At 43.4% G+C, this 18,669-nt stretch overlaps 7 protein-coding genes across 8 annotated transcripts in view; 4 read left to right on the top strand and 3 right to left on the bottom strand.

Annotated features, from left to right (window-relative positions):
• The first annotated feature begins 15 nt into the window (after positions 1–15).
• On the top strand, positions 16–3,622 carry LOC135346437 (5-aminolevulinate synthase, erythroid-specific, mitochondrial-like). The gene is made up of 6 exons (XM_064544055.1): positions 16–377; positions 531–740; positions 1,230–1,352; positions 1,693–1,924; positions 2,112–2,910; positions 3,174–3,622. Exons 1-6 carry the CDS (start codon positions 203–205, stop codon positions 3,471–3,473), a joined length of 1,839 nt encoding a protein of 612 aa, XP_064400125.1. The 5' UTR covers positions 16–202; the 3' UTR covers positions 3,474–3,622.
• A 332-nt stretch (positions 3,623–3,954) lies between these two features.
• LOC135346439 (soma ferritin-like) lies at positions 3,955–4,936 on the top strand. Its single transcript, XM_064544057.1, has 3 exons — positions 3,955–4,193; positions 4,287–4,559; positions 4,649–4,936. The coding sequence occupies exons 1-3, from the start codon at positions 4,092–4,094 to the stop codon at positions 4,784–4,786; spliced, it is 513 nt and encodes a 170-aa protein (XP_064400127.1). The 5' UTR covers positions 3,955–4,091; the 3' UTR covers positions 4,787–4,936.
• Positions 4,937–5,496: 560 nt separating this feature from the next.
• LOC135346440 (soma ferritin-like) lies at positions 5,497–6,473 on the top strand. The gene is made up of 3 exons (XM_064544058.1): positions 5,497–5,727; positions 5,820–6,092; positions 6,182–6,473. The coding sequence occupies exons 1-3, from the start codon at positions 5,626–5,628 to the stop codon at positions 6,311–6,313; spliced, it is 507 nt and encodes a 168-aa protein (XP_064400128.1). The 5' UTR covers positions 5,497–5,625; the 3' UTR covers positions 6,314–6,473.
• Positions 5,531–14,610, bottom strand: LOC135346434 (uncharacterized). The gene is made up of 17 exons (XM_064544050.1): positions 14,511–14,610; positions 14,134–14,444; positions 13,827–13,995; positions 13,368–13,617; positions 12,888–13,041; positions 12,110–12,404; positions 11,160–11,681; positions 10,874–10,953; positions 10,732–10,818; positions 10,270–10,601; positions 9,875–10,098; positions 9,669–9,726; positions 9,306–9,583; positions 8,998–9,191; positions 8,444–8,528; positions 8,292–8,379; positions 5,531–8,226 (listed from the first exon to the last, which is right to left on the bottom strand). Exons 2-17 carry the CDS (start codon positions 14,428–14,430, stop codon positions 6,726–6,728), a joined length of 4,614 nt encoding a protein of 1,537 aa, XP_064400120.1. The 5' UTR covers positions 14,431–14,444; positions 14,511–14,610; the 3' UTR covers positions 5,531–6,725.
• Positions 14,611–14,727: 117 nt separating this feature from the next.
• Positions 14,728–16,135, bottom strand: LOC135346172 (uncharacterized). The gene is made up of 3 exons (XM_064543711.1): positions 15,974–16,135; positions 15,818–15,920; positions 14,728–15,758 (listed from the first exon to the last, which is right to left on the bottom strand). The coding sequence occupies exons 1-3, from the start codon at positions 16,070–16,072 to the stop codon at positions 14,827–14,829; spliced, it is 1,134 nt and encodes a 377-aa protein (XP_064399781.1). The 5' UTR covers positions 16,073–16,135; the 3' UTR covers positions 14,728–14,826.
• Positions 16,136–16,137: 2 nt separating this feature from the next.
• LOC135346176 (zinc finger CCHC-type and RNA-binding motif-containing protein 1-like) lies at positions 16,138–17,299 on the top strand. Of its 2 annotated transcripts, none has more exons than XM_064543717.1 (3): positions 16,138–16,335; positions 16,385–16,830; positions 17,054–17,299. In XM_064543717.1, exons 1-3 carry the CDS (start codon positions 16,252–16,254, stop codon positions 17,193–17,195), a joined length of 672 nt encoding a protein of 223 aa, XP_064399787.1. In that variant the 5' UTR covers positions 16,138–16,251; the 3' UTR covers positions 17,196–17,299. The 2 variants fall into 2 exon arrangements, with proteins under 2 accessions (XP_064399787.1, XP_064399788.1); XM_064543718.1 differs by having other exon boundaries at positions 16,139–16,335; positions 16,403–16,830.
• LOC135346169 (uncharacterized) overlaps positions 17,269–18,669 on the bottom strand; it is a gene marked incomplete in the record, with an annotated part of 1,858 nt that continues 457 nt past the window's right edge. The window contains 4 exon segments of the mRNA XM_064543706.1: positions 17,269–18,032; positions 18,095–18,264; positions 18,346–18,537; positions 18,589–18,655. Coding sequence (XP_064399776.1) covers positions 17,322–18,032; positions 18,095–18,264; positions 18,346–18,537; positions 18,589–18,655 — 1,140 coding nt within the window.

Here is an 18,669-nt window from a genome sequence, read left to right as displayed (position 1 = left end):
GATTTATTATACTAGCCTAGTAACTAGGTGAATCCCCGCCCCTTTTCATAATTCAAAGTTCAAGGGGCACTTGCTTCCCTTTCCTTTAGTACAGCTGTGTTCATTGATGGTTTCTGGTTTACTGGTGAAAGGAAGTGTATGCACGATTCTTGGCAAGCATAGAGACTACCCTACGGAACTACTGTTTACAGGATAACAGAAAATGAGTTTGTCTGCAGCATCCAAGTGTCCTTTCTTGAGCTGTGTGCCCAAGTCCTTTCTTCAGCACTCTGGTACCTCTCTGAATATGTATGGGCAGAAATGTCCTGTGATGTCCAGAATGTTCCATGTTGGTGCCAACAGCATAAAGAATATGGGGAGAAAAAGCGTTAGCCTTGGTAAGTGAAAATGATGTTGTAGGTAAACATTTATTGTTATTGTCATGAGGGCAGCTAGCTAATTTATAGCGTTTATGGCGCACCAGCTATTATAGTTCACACAGACCTCTTACACCGATATTTTATTCTAATGTCCATCTCTCACTTTCACAGAGCACTTTTATCGTTTGGCGCACGGAGGTGCAACCAAACCACCTCAAGGTGGGAAGTGTCCATTTAGGGCGGCCCTCCAGACTAGAGAGCTCCACAACACACCACCCAAGCCGACTGTGGTGGCAATGTCAGAGGTCACCCCTCCAGTCTCTGAGACGAGTGAGGAACATGCACAATGCAAATGTGTGGAGCAAGGAAAGAGACCCAAAGGTTTGTGTAGGCCGGCTGTAGAATGTCTATAGTTGTGTGGGAGTGGAACTCTACTCACTAGCTAAGAGTTGAAGTATGGTTGCTGTAATACAGTAAATGAGGATTACTTTTTGTGTGACATGAATGAAGATTAAGCAACCATACTTTGTATGACATGTCTATGTGAATTGCATCATCTGTAGCTATTACATGTTTGCCTGTTTGGTACTGAAGATGGTTGCATGATTAAATGAGGAACCATACTTTGTATGACATATCTATGTGAATTGCATCATCTGTATTACCGTAAACGTTGAAATTTTCGACAGGTGTTTAATTTCGTTTTTTTCGTCCTTGGACTCAACGCACGAAATTAAATAAATTAGCCACACCTACGTTAATATAACGGACGAAAATTTATGCGCACGAAATTTAAGAATTGTGGGCCTAGTGCAGAAAGTGTGAAATTTTGATGCGTCGAAAATTTCAACATTTACGGTATGTATGCAGGTAATTGTCCATTTCGCTGGAGCAGTTTCTTGGGACCTGGAGTGAAAGAGACTGTCAGGCAAGTGTTGGCCCACCCTCTGCCAAAGCGACTCGGCTATGATCCCACCAACATCCCCAGTCTACGTGAGTGCTTGCATGTTGACTGTGTGTGATGTGTGATGGTGCTATTGAGCTAGCCAATGATGGTTGTAAACATTGCCCTTGTTAGGTTAGGAGCTTGATAGTTGACCATATGTGGTACCGTGAGTACTTTGCATAATTGGCTAAGTGTTAGAGTGCTTTCAGTAAGGGCCACTTGACCGCAAAGACTTGATCCTACTTCCTCTGTTGTGACCACAATCCATTTACCTATATCCTTACAAAGCCTTACGACCAATGCATGTTGTGTGAACGCAAACCTATTGCATGTAGCCTGATTATGGGTGTACTATGAGTTTACTTTTTTATTTGTTGACCTTTACAGCGAATGGAAAACTGGATTATGATGGATTCTTTGATAGCAAGATCAAATCTAAGATGGATGACAATTCTTATCGCCGATTTCGTGTCTTAGCTAGATCAGCCGACCAGTTCCCAGTGGCTAAGTACTTCAATGAAGCGGACGTAAAGGTTGAGGAGGGCAAAGATGTCACTGTGTGGTGCAGTAATGACTACCTGGGAATGAGCAAGCATCCTAAAGTCATTGAAGCCACTGGGTAAGTGTCTGTCCATATGCTCCCCGTGCAATTTCTGGCTTCCTATTCAATCACTAATGATGAATGCATGCATGTGCCTTGCATGTGCTCGATTACTTAGAATCTGTTAATGGAAGCCTCGTGGTATGGCATGTAGCACATTATCAGGTCTATTGATTTATAATTATGTGATTTCCTGTCACTTTAGGCGAGCCATTGAGAAACATGGAGTGGGAGCAGGCGGGACACGCAACATCTCTGGCACTAGTTACTACCATGTGGCGCTCGAGAAAGAGCTGGCAGATCTACACAAGAAGGATGCGGCCCTTGTCTTTGGCTCTTGCTATATTGCCAACGATGCCACTCTGTCAACTCTTGGAAAGATGATGTCTAACTGTGTGGTCTTCTCTGATGCTGGCAACCACAATTCAATGATTGTTGGAATCCGAAATGGGAAAACAAAAAAAGAGATTTTCCGACACAATGACCCAGAGCACTTAGAGGAGCTGCTTAAACAATACGACCCCAAAGTTCCCAAGGTTGTTGCTTTCGAATCGGTCTACTCAATGTCTGGAAGTATAGCCCCTATCAAGGAGATTTGTGATGTGGCGCACAAGTACAATGCACTGACGTTTATCGATGAAGTACACGCAGTCGGCCTCTATGGAGAGAGGGGAGCAGGGATTGGAGAGAGAGATGGGATCATGGATGATCTAGACATCGTTTCAGGCACTCTGGGCAAAGCATTCGGAGTTGCCGGTGGTTACATTGCTGCCTCTTCTAAGCTTGTGGACATGGTGCGAAGCTACGCTGACGGATTCATTTTTACTACTGCAATGCCCCCTATGCAAGCTGTGGCCGCTCGGAAGTCTGTACAGATTCTGAAGTCTAAAGAGGGTAGAGAGTTGAGAGCTCAACATCAATCAAGTGTGGATAATCTGAGAAATGCTTTGAAAGCTGCCGGTCTTCCTGCCTTTGCAAGCCCAAGCCACATCATTCCGCTTCATGTAAGTTACATAATCAAATTTGTGCGTGCATGTAATCATGTGATTTTGTGTGGTATTATTATTCATTGTTATAAGGCTCATTGTTATAAGGCGATTGAATTCATACTTCCATCTCTTAATTTGATATAATTATGTATCTTGTGACCACCCAACAACCTACAACAGCTGCTGCTAGTACACACAACACATTCTGTAATTGTTCTGTTCGGATAACACACAACCACTACTCCCACTAACACACAACCACTACTCCCACTACTCAGGTCGGAGATGCCAAAAGGTGCACTGAAGCCTCTCTGATGCTAATGGAGAAGTATGGAGTGTATGTGCAGGATATCAACTTCCCCACTGTACAGAGGGGGCAGGAGAAGCTGAGGATTGCTCCCACTCCATACCACACTGCTGAAATGCGAAAACATTTTGTGAATTCTCTGGTCGAAGTTTGGCATGAACTGGACCTTCCATTTACGAAAATGGAAAACAAGTGCTCGTACTACGACGATTATGACTCTCTGAACAAGAAAGAACTTGATTTCAATCTTCCATTGGCATTGTTATTTTAGAAATGAACAACGTAGCATGTACAATGTAGTATAATTATGCAGAGTGTTATTCAGATTATTTTATTTTAATAGTATTTTTAGCAAAGAATTTTTACTACTTCAGTTCTTAAATTGTCATCATTCATGAATCTCATAATTATAGCATTGGATTCCTTGTTAAAAAGCGCCTACTGTATGCTGTATGTGATGAACTCCGATCAGTAGAATTGTACATTAGAATACATCATACAGTTACATTGTAACCCCGAGCCATGACCACATCATAATCAGGGTCATTCTCAAAACCAAGAGTAGACTATAGACGCCAACGAGATACTACTGTGGTCAACACAAAATAATATTATATACTTTTTAGGAAACATTATGAGGTAATCTACACTATGCAGTTTTCTGAGCATGCGTAGAAGGCATCAGAGTCATGTGAGTGTGTGTCCTGCCAAAATTGACCAATCAAAGGGTAGCAATCCAGAGCCTATAAAAAGGCAACACGCCTCTTCTCACTCAGTTCTCTTGCTGTGGCAGTGTCTACACGGATTCTCTTGTTATTTACTGAGTACATTCGAGTACCTCTCTTTTCAATCTTTACATCTTCAATACTTTCTCAGAAACTAAAAGGAAATGGCTGATCTAGTAAAGCAGAACTACGCCCCTGAGTGCGAGGCCGCTGTCAACAAGCAAATCAACTTGGAGTTCTACGCCATGTACACCTATCTCTCTATGGTGAGTATGTGTTTATAAAAGCACTATATAAGTTCTCTTGGCTATTCAATCGATTTGTTAATGTTTTAACACCATTTTTCCTTTATTCCACAGTCCAACTACTTTGACAGGTGGGATGTGGCTCTCCCCGGCTTTTGCAAGTTCTTCAAGAAGTCTGGTGACGAGGAGAAGGAGCATGCTGAAAAGTTCATGAGCTTCCAAGTCAAGCGTGGCGGCAAAGTCATTCTCAGTGACCTCAAGAAGCCAGCCAAGGACGACTGGGAGGGTCCCCTCGAAGCTATGGAGGCTGCCCTTCAGCTGGAGCGTGATGTCAACCAGGCCCTCCTTGACCTCCACGCCACTGCCGACAGGAACAACGATTATCAGGTTTGTTGACCTTGCATGTGACCATTTGTAACGTAATTTGATGCTGTGAGTTGGCATTATTTAAAAGTTACCTTAATTGCTTCCTGCAGATGGCCGACTTCATTGAGCAAAACTACCTTCATGAGCAAGTGGATGCTGCCAAGGAGATCAGTGGCTACATCACCCAGATCAAGCGTTGTGGAACTGGCCATGGTCTTTTCCACTTCGACAAGGAGCTCGGAGAGTAGACTCCCTCGTCACTACTGTTGGACTGAAAAACTGCTTGTAGTTTAGCTTTACTTTGTTTTTGAGCTTGATTATGTTAGATTGTCAAGTTACTAAGTTTTACCCCCCTTCCCTAAAAATGTCTGATGAAACATTGTGTTTGAGGCAACAAAGATCATGTGATGTGCATGCTGAAATTAATTATGTTTCAAAGAATTTGCTACAGTCCAGTAGTCAGTTAATAGTGGGACAAAATCATTCAATGGGATCACGTAGTAAAATAATTATGGACCTCGTCCTCAAGGTTTGCTGTCATTAATTCTGGACAATAAGTATGAGATAGACATCTACATACAAAAAACGCGTTACACACAAAGAACTAATTTGCAATTTGGAAATGAAAGTCATACATCATCATGTACCATAATTTTATAGTGGGTAATTTTCGTGGGGGAAAAATATTCGTGGTTTTCGTGGTTGGAGATCTGACCACGAAATGTCTCAATATTGCTGAACCACGAATATTTTGTCCCCCGAAAATTACCCGCTATAATTATGGTAATACCATCTATGGTAATACAGTACAGGAGTGCTCTGCAAACAATAGTATTATCACAACAAAGGAATGCAGCTTTCTGAGCATGCGTAGAAGGCATCAGAGTCACGTGAGTGCGTGTCCTGCCAAAATTGACCAATCAAAGGGTAGCAATCCAGAGCCTATAAAAAGGCAACACGCCTCTTCTCACTCAGTTCTCTTGCTGTGGCAGTGTCTACACGGATTCTCTTGTTATTTACTGAGTACATTCGAGTACCTCTCTTTTCAACCCTCACATCTTCAAGACTTTTCAGAAACTGAAAGGAAATGGCTGATCTAGTAAAGCAAAACTACGCCACCGAGTCTGAGGTCGCTGTCAACAAGCAAATCAACTTGGAGTTCTACGCCATGTACACCTATCTCTCTATGGTGAGTATGTGTTTATAAAAGCACTATATAAGTTCTCTTGGCTATTCAATCGATTTGTTATGTTTTAACACCATTTTCCCTCTATTCCACAGTCCAACTACTTTGACAGGTGGGATGTGGCTCTCCCTGGCTTTTGCAAGTTCTTCAAGAAGTCTGGTGACGAGGAGAAGGAGCATGCTGAAAAGCTCATGAACTTCCAAGTCAAGCGTGGTGGCAAAGTCATTCTCAGTGACATCAAGAAGCCAGCCAAGGACGACTGGGAGGGTCCCCTCGAAGCTATGGAGGCTGCCCTCCAGCTGGAGCGTGATGTCAACCAGGCTCTCCTTGACCTCCATGCCGTTGCCGACAAGAACAACGATTATCAGGTTTGTTGACACTCCCAAAACTTATGTTACATAATGTGATAATTCACATCCTGCTGTGCGATGACATCATTTAAAGCTATTTCCTGCAGATGGCCGACTTCATTGAGGGCGAGTACCTTAAAGAGCAAGTGGATGCTATCAAGGAGATCAGTGGCTACATCACCCAGATCAAGCGTTGTGGACCTGGCCATGGTATCTTCCACTTCGACAAGGAGCTCTGAGAGTAGACTCCCTCGTCACTACTGTTGGACTGAAAAACTGCTTGTAGTTTAGCTTTACCTTGTTTTTGAGATAGTCTTGACTATATTAGGTTGTCAAGTTACGTAGCTTTATTCCCCCCTTGAAAATTGTCTGATGAAACATTGTGTTGAGGCAATATAAGATCATGTGATGTGCATGTTGGGCAATGATGATGTTTGGTAACAGAATGCTAGTCAGGTATCAGTGAGCATGAAGGGTTAAAAATATAAATGATAGGACAACATACACATCAGTAACAATCAATTAGCCTATTCAGAAATCATGGTAGAGCAAAAGCATCAATGATGGATTACATGTCACATGTCACATGTATGTATCGTATACGTACAACATCCACAATCAAATAACAATTATGCAATCAAAACAACACAGTCACATTTCTGTTGTGAGGTCTTCTGTTAGACTCCCACAAATGCTTGCAAGACGGTCGCGAGAAGAGTTCAGTCTGGGCAGGGAGCCACAACCGAGACTAGCACTGTACAACAGATTAGCCCCAATAATCACACCGCTACAATCAGACCGTCTTCTCAGAGAGTTTGAGGTAGACACGCCCCTATTTTGATCATAGGAGATGCTATAGCGTCTTCTTGAGGTGTAGTAGCTGGAGCTTCTGCTTCTTTTCCCATTCGATGAATGATTGTCCGAAACATAGCCAGAGGTACGGGATGAGTGACGTTTCAGAGAGCTTGTTTCTAGTGGTCCCTCTTCACTAGGGCTTGATTGGTGGCTGTGAGAGGGTCTACCATTCCGGTCCTGTGGGTCATCATCTCGATTATCACTATTATAGGCATCGCTATCCTCGTAAATGTGAGTCATGGTTGGGCTGAAATCAAAAAAACTGTCGTTGGCAGAAGATTGCAGCAGATCACCTTCAGAAACTGCTCGAAACAAGTCAAAATCATTGATAGTTCCTAGTTCATCCACCTCAGTAATATCAGCAACACTAGTGGCCTTGACACTTCGTAGTCTTCCTATAGGTGAGTGTGGGTATCTGGCCGAGTCTGCCACTTGCGGGACTGGGGGTGAGGTTGGCTGCACCATTGGGCTTCCTTTGGGGCTGGAGTATACTGCCATTGTGAGGGGGCTAGCCGGTGAACGAACATTATGTGGTGGTGTGGATTTGACAGATGAGTGGGTGTCAATCTTAAGGGGTGGTTTTCGACGTCTAAGTGGCTCCGATATGGTACTTGCATCGTTAGTTTGCGCTCGATCCTTGAATGACTGTTTTAAGCCAGGTTCAGAACGGGGGCTGTCCTGCTGTTGGTACGCCTCGTCTGCAACAGATGTTGAGTGAGGACTACGAGGATCATCATTAAACACCGAGTCATAGCTGGACACGGAGACGTTGTTGTACCTCCGTTCGATGGGCTGAGTCATGATATGAGGTGATGAATGATTGTAAACTGCATTGGGAATATCAGGAGTGGAGTAAGCTGGTGTGGGGCTGGAACCTCGAATAGCATGTAGCTTGCTTGGGTGGTTTTTGTACGATCCCCTGAGGGGAGACTCAGTCGGTAGCGTGTATTTAGGCACTGTTTTGATGACCTTTTTCTTAGCGCTGGACCTTGAAGAGACCCCGGGAGGTAGAGGACTCCGTTGCTCATCGATTCTTGATGTGTCCACAGATGTTAGCATGTCGAGGAAATTGTCTAGATCTCTTCTTTTGTCGTCGGTGTCCATACACATACTCACGGCTCTCGGAGGGGGAGAGACGGTCCGTTGGTCCTCAAACCGACTGGAGTTTGCCGAGGTGAGAAGATCGAACATGTCTTCCATTTGTCTAGCTTCCTTGGCTGGGTTGATTTCAGAGGGACTTAAGTTTTCAGAGATAGCACTGGCGTTTAGAGATTGTTTTGACCCCCTTCTGAACAATCTACGAGGGCGAAAAAAAAGGTTGATATTTCGTTCACATACAGAATGACTAAGTGTGATACGTACTTGGGTAGAGTAGAAGATCCATTGGGATCCTTTGAAAAGAGGCCAATCGTTTTTGCACGAATTTTTCTCAGGGTATTATTTCGTGACTCTGTAACAATAGAATAGACATGTGAATACCCTCTCTCCTTGTTAGCCTAAAGGTGAGTACTCACTAGGTCTCAACACAACTCTCTCGACAGCTGCTGGTTCACTGTTGCCATTGTCCTGAGGCATGTGTGGTATTGAGTCACTTGATTTCTGTAGACAATGTATAGACAATAAGTTGCACTATATCCGTTTATAAAGCTCCTGAGGACACATCATACACACAGCTATTGTGAGCACTATCAGTTGAGGGTACCAATAGAGAGTACACATAATATGATAAGATACGCAGCCTTCTGGTACTCTATCTGATAGTGCACACAATAGAAAGTACCCTTACAACCTAGTATTCCTGTATAGCGGGTATATTTCGAGGGTATAAACTTTCGCGGAAATGCCTTTAGAAAGATTTTCACGGTTAATTTTCGTGGAATAGCAGCCTTTTTGCAGCATGCATGCATGCATGTGATATTAAACGCGATTCATAAATATTAGCGGTACATGGTTAATCAGCGAAAACCATGAACATTTATACCCTCGTAATATACCCGCTATACGGTACTACCATTGTTAGAATGTACAACACACTGAAAAAGGCACATGTTGGATAATGATATCTCACCGTTGATGAGTTGCGTCTGGTCTTGTCATTGTGGTGCTTTGTCTTGCTCCTGGGTGAGTCTCGGAGCATGTCCTCGTACGAGACCATACTCCCTGATGATTGAGGGGGGAGGGGTGGCTTGTGGGCGGGGTGGGATGCAGCTGAAGGATGGTCTGTGTTGTTTGAAATTGTAGACTGGGGGTTTGTTGAAGCGTCTAAGAACATAGAGGTTGCCATGGTTAAAGCCAAAGAACACAAACACGGCACACAAGTTTTATTGGAAGCCATGGATTGCTTGAATGTTTACTTCCTTATTGAATTATAATTACCGTCTTTGTGATTGTGTGGATTTGTTTCCTCTCTCTTTACCCTCGGCTCAGTCTCTTCATTCTCAATGGCCTCTCTTAACTGACTCATGCATGCCTCCCTGGCCTCGTAGCTCAGAGGACAGCATGGCTGAAACACAACATCTACGCAAGAGAACAGACACTTTGAGACTAGCTGAAAGTCTGGGAGGGCGTGGCTTTGTGAGGGTTGTGAGGATGGTGTGAGGAGTGTGGACCTGACAGCCGGGGCAAGATGGTGACTCCACAGTGATACAAGCCAGCTGCAAGTGATGGGCAGATAAAATATATAGTACATGAAGTTTATACGCTCAACTCTTTCTCTTTACAATGTCTGTACACACTAACCTGGAAATTGCTTCAGGCTTGCCTGATTCGACAGGGCACTGGATAAAGTGTCTCACACCTACACGTACATGTACACGTACACGTACACAACAGAGAAAATATTAAGCAATACGAAAATGTGTACAACGTGAACTCAAGTTATGAACAGTTAAACTTAGTTTTGAAACAGCCATTTTCATTAAACAATGTAGCACACAGTAACTCACCGACTGCTTGTTTCTGGAGGCCAATTCGTCTCAGGAAGTTGTTATAGAGCACCCAGACCTGGAACACCCACCAGACCATCCTACACACTGGCAGAGCGGGGTGTGGAACAAGCTCCCTCGTAGAATGAACCAATCGAGCATTGAGGTGACGCAGGAGGACTCCACTGGACGAGGGCAGGTCCAGGGAGATGTGGGCAAACTGGTCCACCCAATCACCACCAGGACTGTACACACACAAGAGTACATCAACTAGTCATTCACAACACAACATTCTTGAATTTTAGCTCACTTCCCATGCACATACGCAATAAAAGCCCTGTCAACACGTACACCAACAGCTACATGTATGACTATATAATCAGTGCATGCCACTTAGTCTCTACCACAGTCATTACCTGGAGTCCTTGCTGGTGGTGGCTATAAAGTAGGAGGAGCTAGTGAGGTAGTAATGGCCACACGGATAGAGTAGAGACCCATCTCTCCCGTACACATCGTTCACCCACATCTCTGCCCCTCGATACTCGAGAGATGTCAACAGTTCGGCAAGGACACTCGGTGTGTGTATTGACGAGAGATCGTCCAAAACTACCACATGTGACTGTTTGGAGGGACCACCCCCTTCCTGCTGACTCAGCAGTCCGTTGAGGTGGAAGAGACGAAATAAGTCGTCTCTTTGGAAGCTTGGGTGGAGAGAAACGTACACCACCTGGGCCCTTTTCTTGTTAGCCTGTGAAGCAATAAAAATGAGTGAGTAACTCCAAGTTACAGTTGTAAACAGACATAAAATTAATATGCTCCCTCGGTTAAATAAGTAAAATTGTAGCTATAACCGAACTGTTCAGTCTAACATAGTGCACCTTGATGTAGTTGGCTAGAGCTCTTGCTAGGTGAGTTTTGCCACTGCCTTGAGGGCCATGGATTATCAGAGCTTTGTGCCGCTCAATCTGGTGAAAAGAGATTATAATTAAGTAAGCCATTACAGAACACGTATGTGCTTACCAAGTCAATGTATTTCTGTAACTTAGCAACAGGGATCATCAGCTCAAATGCCAGCTGATCCAGACAAGCATCGTTCAGACCTGCAATGAAACAAGAGGGCGGAAGTGCGTTTATAAGGGCAGGAGAGGGGCTAGCCTTGTTCATATATAGGCCGAATAAAATGGAAGGAAAATATTTTCACATAGCGTTACATCAGAAAGTTGGCCTGGTGACAAGGCTAGATCGAAATAAAGCAGCTACGTAAGCAATCATATGATAGTCTTTCAAAACAATTCCAAATCCTCACCTTTCAGAGTAATCCTGACTTGAGCTGGCTGTGCTTCACCGAGCACACTGAGCAGAGTCTTACCACCCACTCCCGTATCCAGTGTCCCGTGTCTCCACTCGTACGACCCCACTCGGTAACAAGCCACATTATCACTGTCCAGATCAAGAGATGAGATCCTCGCACAAACACTCTTGATTGACTTGGAGCAGTTTTGGAAGTATTTGTGCGTCAAAACAGAGTCGCCCTTATTAATAAGTGCATCAGCTAGCTCACACTCGCTTTGTATTCTCTCCGAAAGTGATTTTGCAACGTCAATAGTGGACGGTTGTTCATCTTCATGATGAGTTTGGGGTAACCTCTCGAGTGGAGTGAGTAAAGAATGCCCTCGAAGATTCTCACAATATCGAGATAGGAGGTCGGCAATGAGGAGTTCGATGTCTGAGAGTCGATGATGGGCTAGGACTGAGAGCTGACCAATGGTCTTGTGTTGAGTGCTAGAATGGTCTGGAGACTCCACCATAACCAGTACTGCCCTGCTCTCTGCATGGTATATAACATAAACCATGTGCTATAGTATGTGTTACACTGCAGTATATGTATGCCAATACACAATGTTAGAAAAATGTCCTAATACTTTGTAAAGATGTTGTTACCGCGTACTGTTTGCATGGGGTCATGAATATCATTGTACTAAAAGTCGTACACAAACAAGTATACTATTTACCGGCAATGACCTCGTGCTGACATTCATAGCAATGACTCCTGATGTTATACAACACAGTGTTTATTTGTTATGAAACATTGAAGCTTGTTGTCAAGTAACCTAAAAACCATGCAATGAGTTTCGATATCTGATCCAATTAGTCTAACAAGTTTCCCACAACAAGACACAACAACCATATTGTTTTGACCATTTAGGTTACAATCTAAATGATTGTCATAAATATAATTATGATGAAACTCCTTACCTCTATTTCGGAGCATTGCCCTGCATTCCTCATCAGGAGCCATGTCCATGGGAGTCCTGTTCCAGCGATCTCGTAGTGCCACGCCCACTACATCACAGGCACACAACACCCCCACACAGTCCTTGTGACCCCCAGACACTGCCGTATGTAGGGGGGTACTACCAGAGCCATCAGGGGAGTTGAGAATTGTCTTGAATTCCAACCCCTTGAGTGAAGCTTGCAGGTGACACAGGAGCAGGCGTAGTGTGTGTGGCAGGTTGCCAAGGACAGCAGCATGGAGTAGGGAGCGACCATCCTAGAGGGAGGGAGCACTTATCACATCAATGCAGATTATTAAATTGCAAAGCGAATTGAGTTCAGGAGATTGGATTTTCTCCATAGTTACCCTCTTGGAAGGATTGCATTCTTAAAATGTCTGCCAGTTGCACGGACACAACAACTGACACACGAATTAATCATGTAATATGTAGTCTCATTCCAATTAGACGCACCTAGCTTGAACAGGCTCTTCTGTTCAAGGTGTGGCTGATTCATGACACTAATGAGAATGACGGTCCCAGTGGACCAGATAGTAACCACAACAATGCATATGACAAACAAAAGTATCAACAAAGCCCAATGTGGTCTTCAAGTTAATACCGTATCGTGGGAAAAATGTTATAGTAAAATGAATGACTTCAGCTCCTGTTGCACTTATACATAATAGTTCTTATTAAATTGTCATTGAGCGCATCTGCACACTGTATTTTATCTACAGAACTTGTATACAAATTGCTACCTTGGTAACAATCGTGAGAGATGTCCCTGGGGCCTGAAGTAGGTACTGGGCAGTAGTTTCATGGCCAGCCCTCAGTGCTTGGAAGAGAGGAGTCTGGTCATCATCATCCCTCACATTGGGCTCAGCACCAAACTCCAGCAGAGTCTTTAGTGAACTGTATACAAGATTTAAGTGGACTAGATTTTTTGCAAAAAACAAAATTATGGTATGAATGAAAAACAAATTACTTACGACCTGATAACAGTAAAAAAACAGAAGTGAAAATACGTGCAAAATGCTAAAAAGCTTATTTAATAAGTAGTGCCAATCCTAGTTAAAGCCTAATACTTATAACGTTCTTTTAGAATATTAGCTATTAGGCCTTACTTTTAAAGAGAATATCAGACACATAGCAACCAAGCAGCCTATGTAGACAACATAAAATAAATTGCCAATAATTTGTTGCTAATCTATCCCAATGTAGACAATCAAGGCACGTACGTCAAGTGCCCATGCTTTGCACAGATGTGCAGAGGCGTCCACTTGTTCTTTGCTGCCTCATTAGGGCTCCAGCCCCTCTCCAGCAGCACACGCACACATCCCTCATGTCCTCTCTCACAACTCATCTCCAATAGGGACTTTCCCTTGCTGTTCTGTAGTCCAGGCAACGATACGTACCTCCGCAGTGTGTCTGGGTTGTTAGCACGAACGGCAGCAGCAGCATTGGACAATGCTTCAACATCTTTGTCTTCTGAAAAACATGGCAAGGAGATAATTATTAGCAGTCTACTAGTTATTGTCAGCTATTGGTACACGATTGATACAGTCAATACTTCATTAAGTTGACAGCATCTGTTAATGAGGTGAGCATGCAACAGACCTACACACACACACCATCTGGAGACCATAGACTCAACCGCTGGCTAGCTAATCATCACACACCACTCATAGTGCAGTTACCTTGAGTGTCTCCAACACCACCTACTCCTAGCATATTTTGGAGATTAGGAGGAAGTTGGCTGAAAATCGAAGATGCAAAGTCATCTTCAGTGGACAATGGTGTCAGATTAGCATTCATTATAGTTGTGGTATCTCCGAATGCTCCAATATCACCATTTGTTATAGGTGCCTGCAAAGACATTGTACACTGGATTAACACAGTGTTACCACTCCACATATTCTAAATTGCTTCGTTGTACAACATTTGACTTACATAGCCACAGTAGCTATGTGTGTACAGTAGCTATGTATGGTACGATAAATACACCTTTGAGCTGCTTGTATCTTTGAAGGCAATGCAAGACTCCACAGGATCTTTGTTCGATAAAGCGTTGTAACAATGTCCGTCACTGTTAGACAGTATCGTGCCTTCACTCTTTGCATCAGCGTGATTGACCTTGTGTCTAACAAGCTGGTGACCGAGCTGAAAGCATGCAAGACGCTCTACTTCAAAGAGGTGCTCAGCTCTAACTCGTCTTTCTCTCTCCAGTGTGAGGAGGTGTGAGAGGGTGGCCTCTCGATCCTGGAGTCTGGTCAGCTCTGATCGAAGACTCTGATCATCCATGGGTACCCCTTTAGCTACATGCATGATGAGATTAGTATACAGCCTTATAGATGATAGTGCAAAGTTAGTGTGTCACTTACCTTCAAGATCCTCTTGTATTGAAATCTGCTAAAACACCTTGAATGACTGGCTAGCTGCAAGAAAGCATTTCTTGAAGGGGGCGTGTCTGCTAGCTCGTCTCCCACAATCAAGAGTTGCGGGGGTGTGTCGGTTATGGTCAGCCACCCCCGCCTACATGTTTCAGCATAGATTTCATCAACCCGCGGTCATAAACTGAGCCCTCTTAATTTCCAGGGACAAAAACCCTTAGACTTAAAAATCAATAACTAACAGTGTATAAGCATACAAATAGAATAATAAATAGAATAACAATAACAAGTCCTAACTATCTAGAATCTATGTACAGTGTTTCTTAATCATACGATGTCCATCAGCGCAATATTGATCATCCAGTGGTCTCTTTTCTCTTCTTTGTTCAGGTTCATGGGGGGGAGGATGTACAGCGACACACTCTGGACAATCACAACCATTGACATCGGCTGAGTATACTCTCTGATAAAGGATAGGAGGTCGATCAAATTGTTCACTACGATTTAGAGAAGCTGGGCTGCTCACAAGAGGTGTCTCACAGCAAGTTTGACAAGCACCTGTAGACACCGTGTAGGGGGGTGGTGGATTGAATGGTGGAATGTTCTTACAACTTGGGCAGGAACAGACATTATATTTCGGTACAGAGCAGGGACATGATGTGCAGGGACTTTGTACCGGCCATACATCGAGGCAACAGGAGCAGTGCTCAGATGGCGGGTAGTGACGATCTCCTCGTGTGTAGTATTGGGGTGTGTGGAGGTCACATGATACAAGTTGGCTTGGTTGTGGTTCAAAAACTCTACGAACACGAATTTGAGCTTTTGCAATCTTCAAAACTGGAAATTTAATTCTATTCGTATTTTTAGCAACATCTTTGTTTGTAGTAGCTCCGTCTTCTTTTGTGAGTGAAGGTAAATTGAGTGTAACAGAACGGGTCAATTTTTGTTTGCCAGGAGGAGACATGAACGAGACATCACTTTCAATATCTGAATCACAAGTATCTGAACAACTATGTATATCCTCGTACTCCATTTGTGATGTATCAGTGAGAAGTTGGGCTTCTTGAGCGATGTCCTCTTCATCCGACCAGTTTATCTCTTTCTTAATTAGGAGTACCCTCTCGTGTAGTTTTGTGGCCAGTTGTGGGTTTAAAACATCTTCACCAGTTATGATAACGTCATCTTCATCATCAAGATCATCAAGATCATCAAGATCATCAGGAACATTGGTGATAGGATCTTAACATGAAATAATTATTATAAATAGGATAATTTTGTAACTAGATAATTCAACATACTGGCAGGTTTATCTTCCAGTCTGCTTAAGCCCTCTTCAAACAATTCATCTCCAAAGTTGATAACTGCCCCTCCATTTTCATTCTTATCAAAGTCTCTACCGTACTGCATTTGGAGTGGATCTAAAGTGTTTCAGAATGGATTACACAGAAACAAACCTTTAAAAATATCCTTTTGAATACAGCAGAGAAGGTTTGCACATTGGAAATGATCCCTCTCTCTAGCTCTAGCTCATTGGCATTCTCTGAAGCAGCCATTGTTTTAAGCTCAACATTCAAACTTTGGTGGTGGAATGGGTAAGTTTCTAAATAAAGCACACATCAACAGGGTAGGGGGCGTGGTCCCTCCATGTGTTACAGAACAAGTGAAGAGACTGAAGACTACAAGAAGTATGAGCTGATTTTCAGGCCTAGCTAGCAGTATCAGCCTGTATACAATGAGTGGAGGTTTGGCACCAAGCAAGAGTACAGTGTATGTGAGCAACCTGCCATATGAGCTGACCAACAGTGACATAGTTCAGGTAACAATGACATCTCTTGAATACAATCTGATACAATGTATATGAATAGGAATTTTGTCTCACACAGATATTTGAGAAGTATGGAAAGGTTGCTAGAGTGACTATCATGAAGGACAAGGTGACAAGAGAGAGCAAGGGTGTGGCGTTTGTCCTGTTCGTTGACAAGAACTCGGCCCAAAGAGCTATCCTCTCACTCAACCATAAAGAACTGTTTGGACGAACTTTAAAATGCAAGATTGCCGATGACAATGGTCGGACTACTGAATTTATTAAGAGACGCGTGTACAAGGACAAGACGAGGTGCTACGAGTGTGGGGAGTTTGGTCATCTCAGTTACCTGTGCCCTAAGAATACCCTCGGTGACAGGGAACAACCGGAGAAAAAGAAGAAAACAAAGAAAGATACAAAGCAGCCAGGTCAAAGTGCAGCGGCAGATGTATTTTCAGAGGAAGAGGAGGAGGTTGACGATGATCTATCTCTGGCACAGGCTATTAGGTAAATGTAACATAACCTTAGTTATACAATAGCCCAACCTACCTCCTACCTGGGACTGTACTGTCAATGTGCATCTTCATGGGATGTTAGGGGGGCCCTATTGCACTAGCGGTATAGGCCCCCTCAATGTGCATCTTCATGGGGTGTTAGGGGGGCCCTATTGCACTAGCGGTATAGGCCCCCTCGTTTCCTACTTTAACAATGACTTCTTATTTTGCTACAGCCTGTGCCAGGACATGAAGGAGTATGAAGCTGCTGGCTCTAGTAAGGCTGAACTCACCCCTAGTATTCAGCTCAATGAATTTGGAAAGAGACGAACAATAAAACCAGACTCTTACTTTAGTGACGAAGATGCTAGTGATTAGTAGAATCTATGTTTTGTACGTATAATTATGCTATCATGCGTACAGTGCATGCATCCCAGTCATGGAGAAGAAACAATGGTTGTATAATTATTCATTTTATTCAACTGTAAAAACATGATATGAACACTATAACGATACATCAACAAATTCTAGAGATCTAAGATTGTCCTCAGAACTAGAATTGACAACACAGGTAGTAGGCTTCCACATACTGTATCTGCCATGAGCTAAGTGTCCCAGTCCAGAAACAGACCGTTCAGTTACTCTCCTATGCTCAGTCAGGGCAGTGCTACCCAATGGCTGCCATACACTCCTCAATGATGTTTGACTACCACATTTCGACAAATCACTGTTTAAAGGACTGACACTAGTCTGTGAAGAGCCTCTAGGAATATCAGTTAAGAATACAGAGTTCTCTACGGGCGTGGATTGCTCAGTTCTTCTACTTCTGCTGGGGGCACAATAGATAAGATCTCCTAGTTCTTCTAGAGAGCCTGACACAAGGTCACCATCAGGCGTCAGATACGAGGGAAGTTGTTTCTTTACATCAAGGCTGGTATTGCATCGTCTTGGTGCTGTAATAATGGATCGTGTATTTTTAGCCACTCTGGCTGATTCTGACTTTTGCTGGAGTTGGTTTGTTGATGAGAATTCATTAGTTATATAGAACTTGGGGTCACAAGATGTGGAGGATGTCAACGTGTGTTTGTTATCAAGCATGAGCTGTGCTTTTGTCTGTGTGTTCCTAACCAGTCGCTCTAGAGTACTGTTCATGGCAGTGAGTTGACGACCCCTAGTGGCACTCGTTTCATCAAGAACATCACTTAACAGAATAGGCTGTAAACAAAACATAAGTCACAAGATTAGTTTTCCGATAATTATGATTCATTTTAATTTACCATTCCGTATCTGTCTCGAGCTGTGGGCCTGTTGTAAATATCCAGACACTGTCTCACAGATGGACTGGCCACTTGTTTCAGTTGGTTAGAGTGCTCGATAAACGGGGAGATCTCTTTAAGTGCCTTTTCCTTCATTCCATCCCACATCGTGTCAATGGACTTGGTATGTTCTACATAATATGTGATAATTAAAGCATTTATCCACTAAACACTACAGACACTGAAATTTAGCACCCCCATACACAACCCACCTCCCAGTATCTGCATGACGGCTGCTTGAGCCTTTTCACTGCTCTGAGGTGAGACTTCATCACTATCCAACAAGCCAGGCATCATGTGTATGCTCTTGCCCTGGGGCGCGCCTGCAACAGGGCTGCTCAAGTCTGTTCTATTCTCTTCAATCTCCTGTAGCTTCGTAGATACTCTTTTCTTGTGTTCCTCAACTGTACATTGAACACAAAAATTAATGTCACACTATTTTCACTACTTTGTACCTCTTCGGTAGTGGGCTTGAATGTTGCTGGCGACTTCTCTGCGTGCTTTTTTCATGAACTGAATTTTCTACAAAGAAAGAG

The sequence above is a fragment of the Halichondria panicea genome, chromosome 13 (genome assembly GCF_963675165.1).
Source record: "Halichondria panicea chromosome 13, odHalPani1.1, whole genome shotgun sequence".
Taxonomy (NCBI): Eukaryota; Metazoa; Porifera; class Demospongiae; order Suberitida; family Halichondriidae; genus Halichondria; species Halichondria panicea.
The sequence above is the reverse complement of the archived record's forward strand: the minus strand, read 5'-3'. Positions and strand labels throughout refer to the sequence as shown.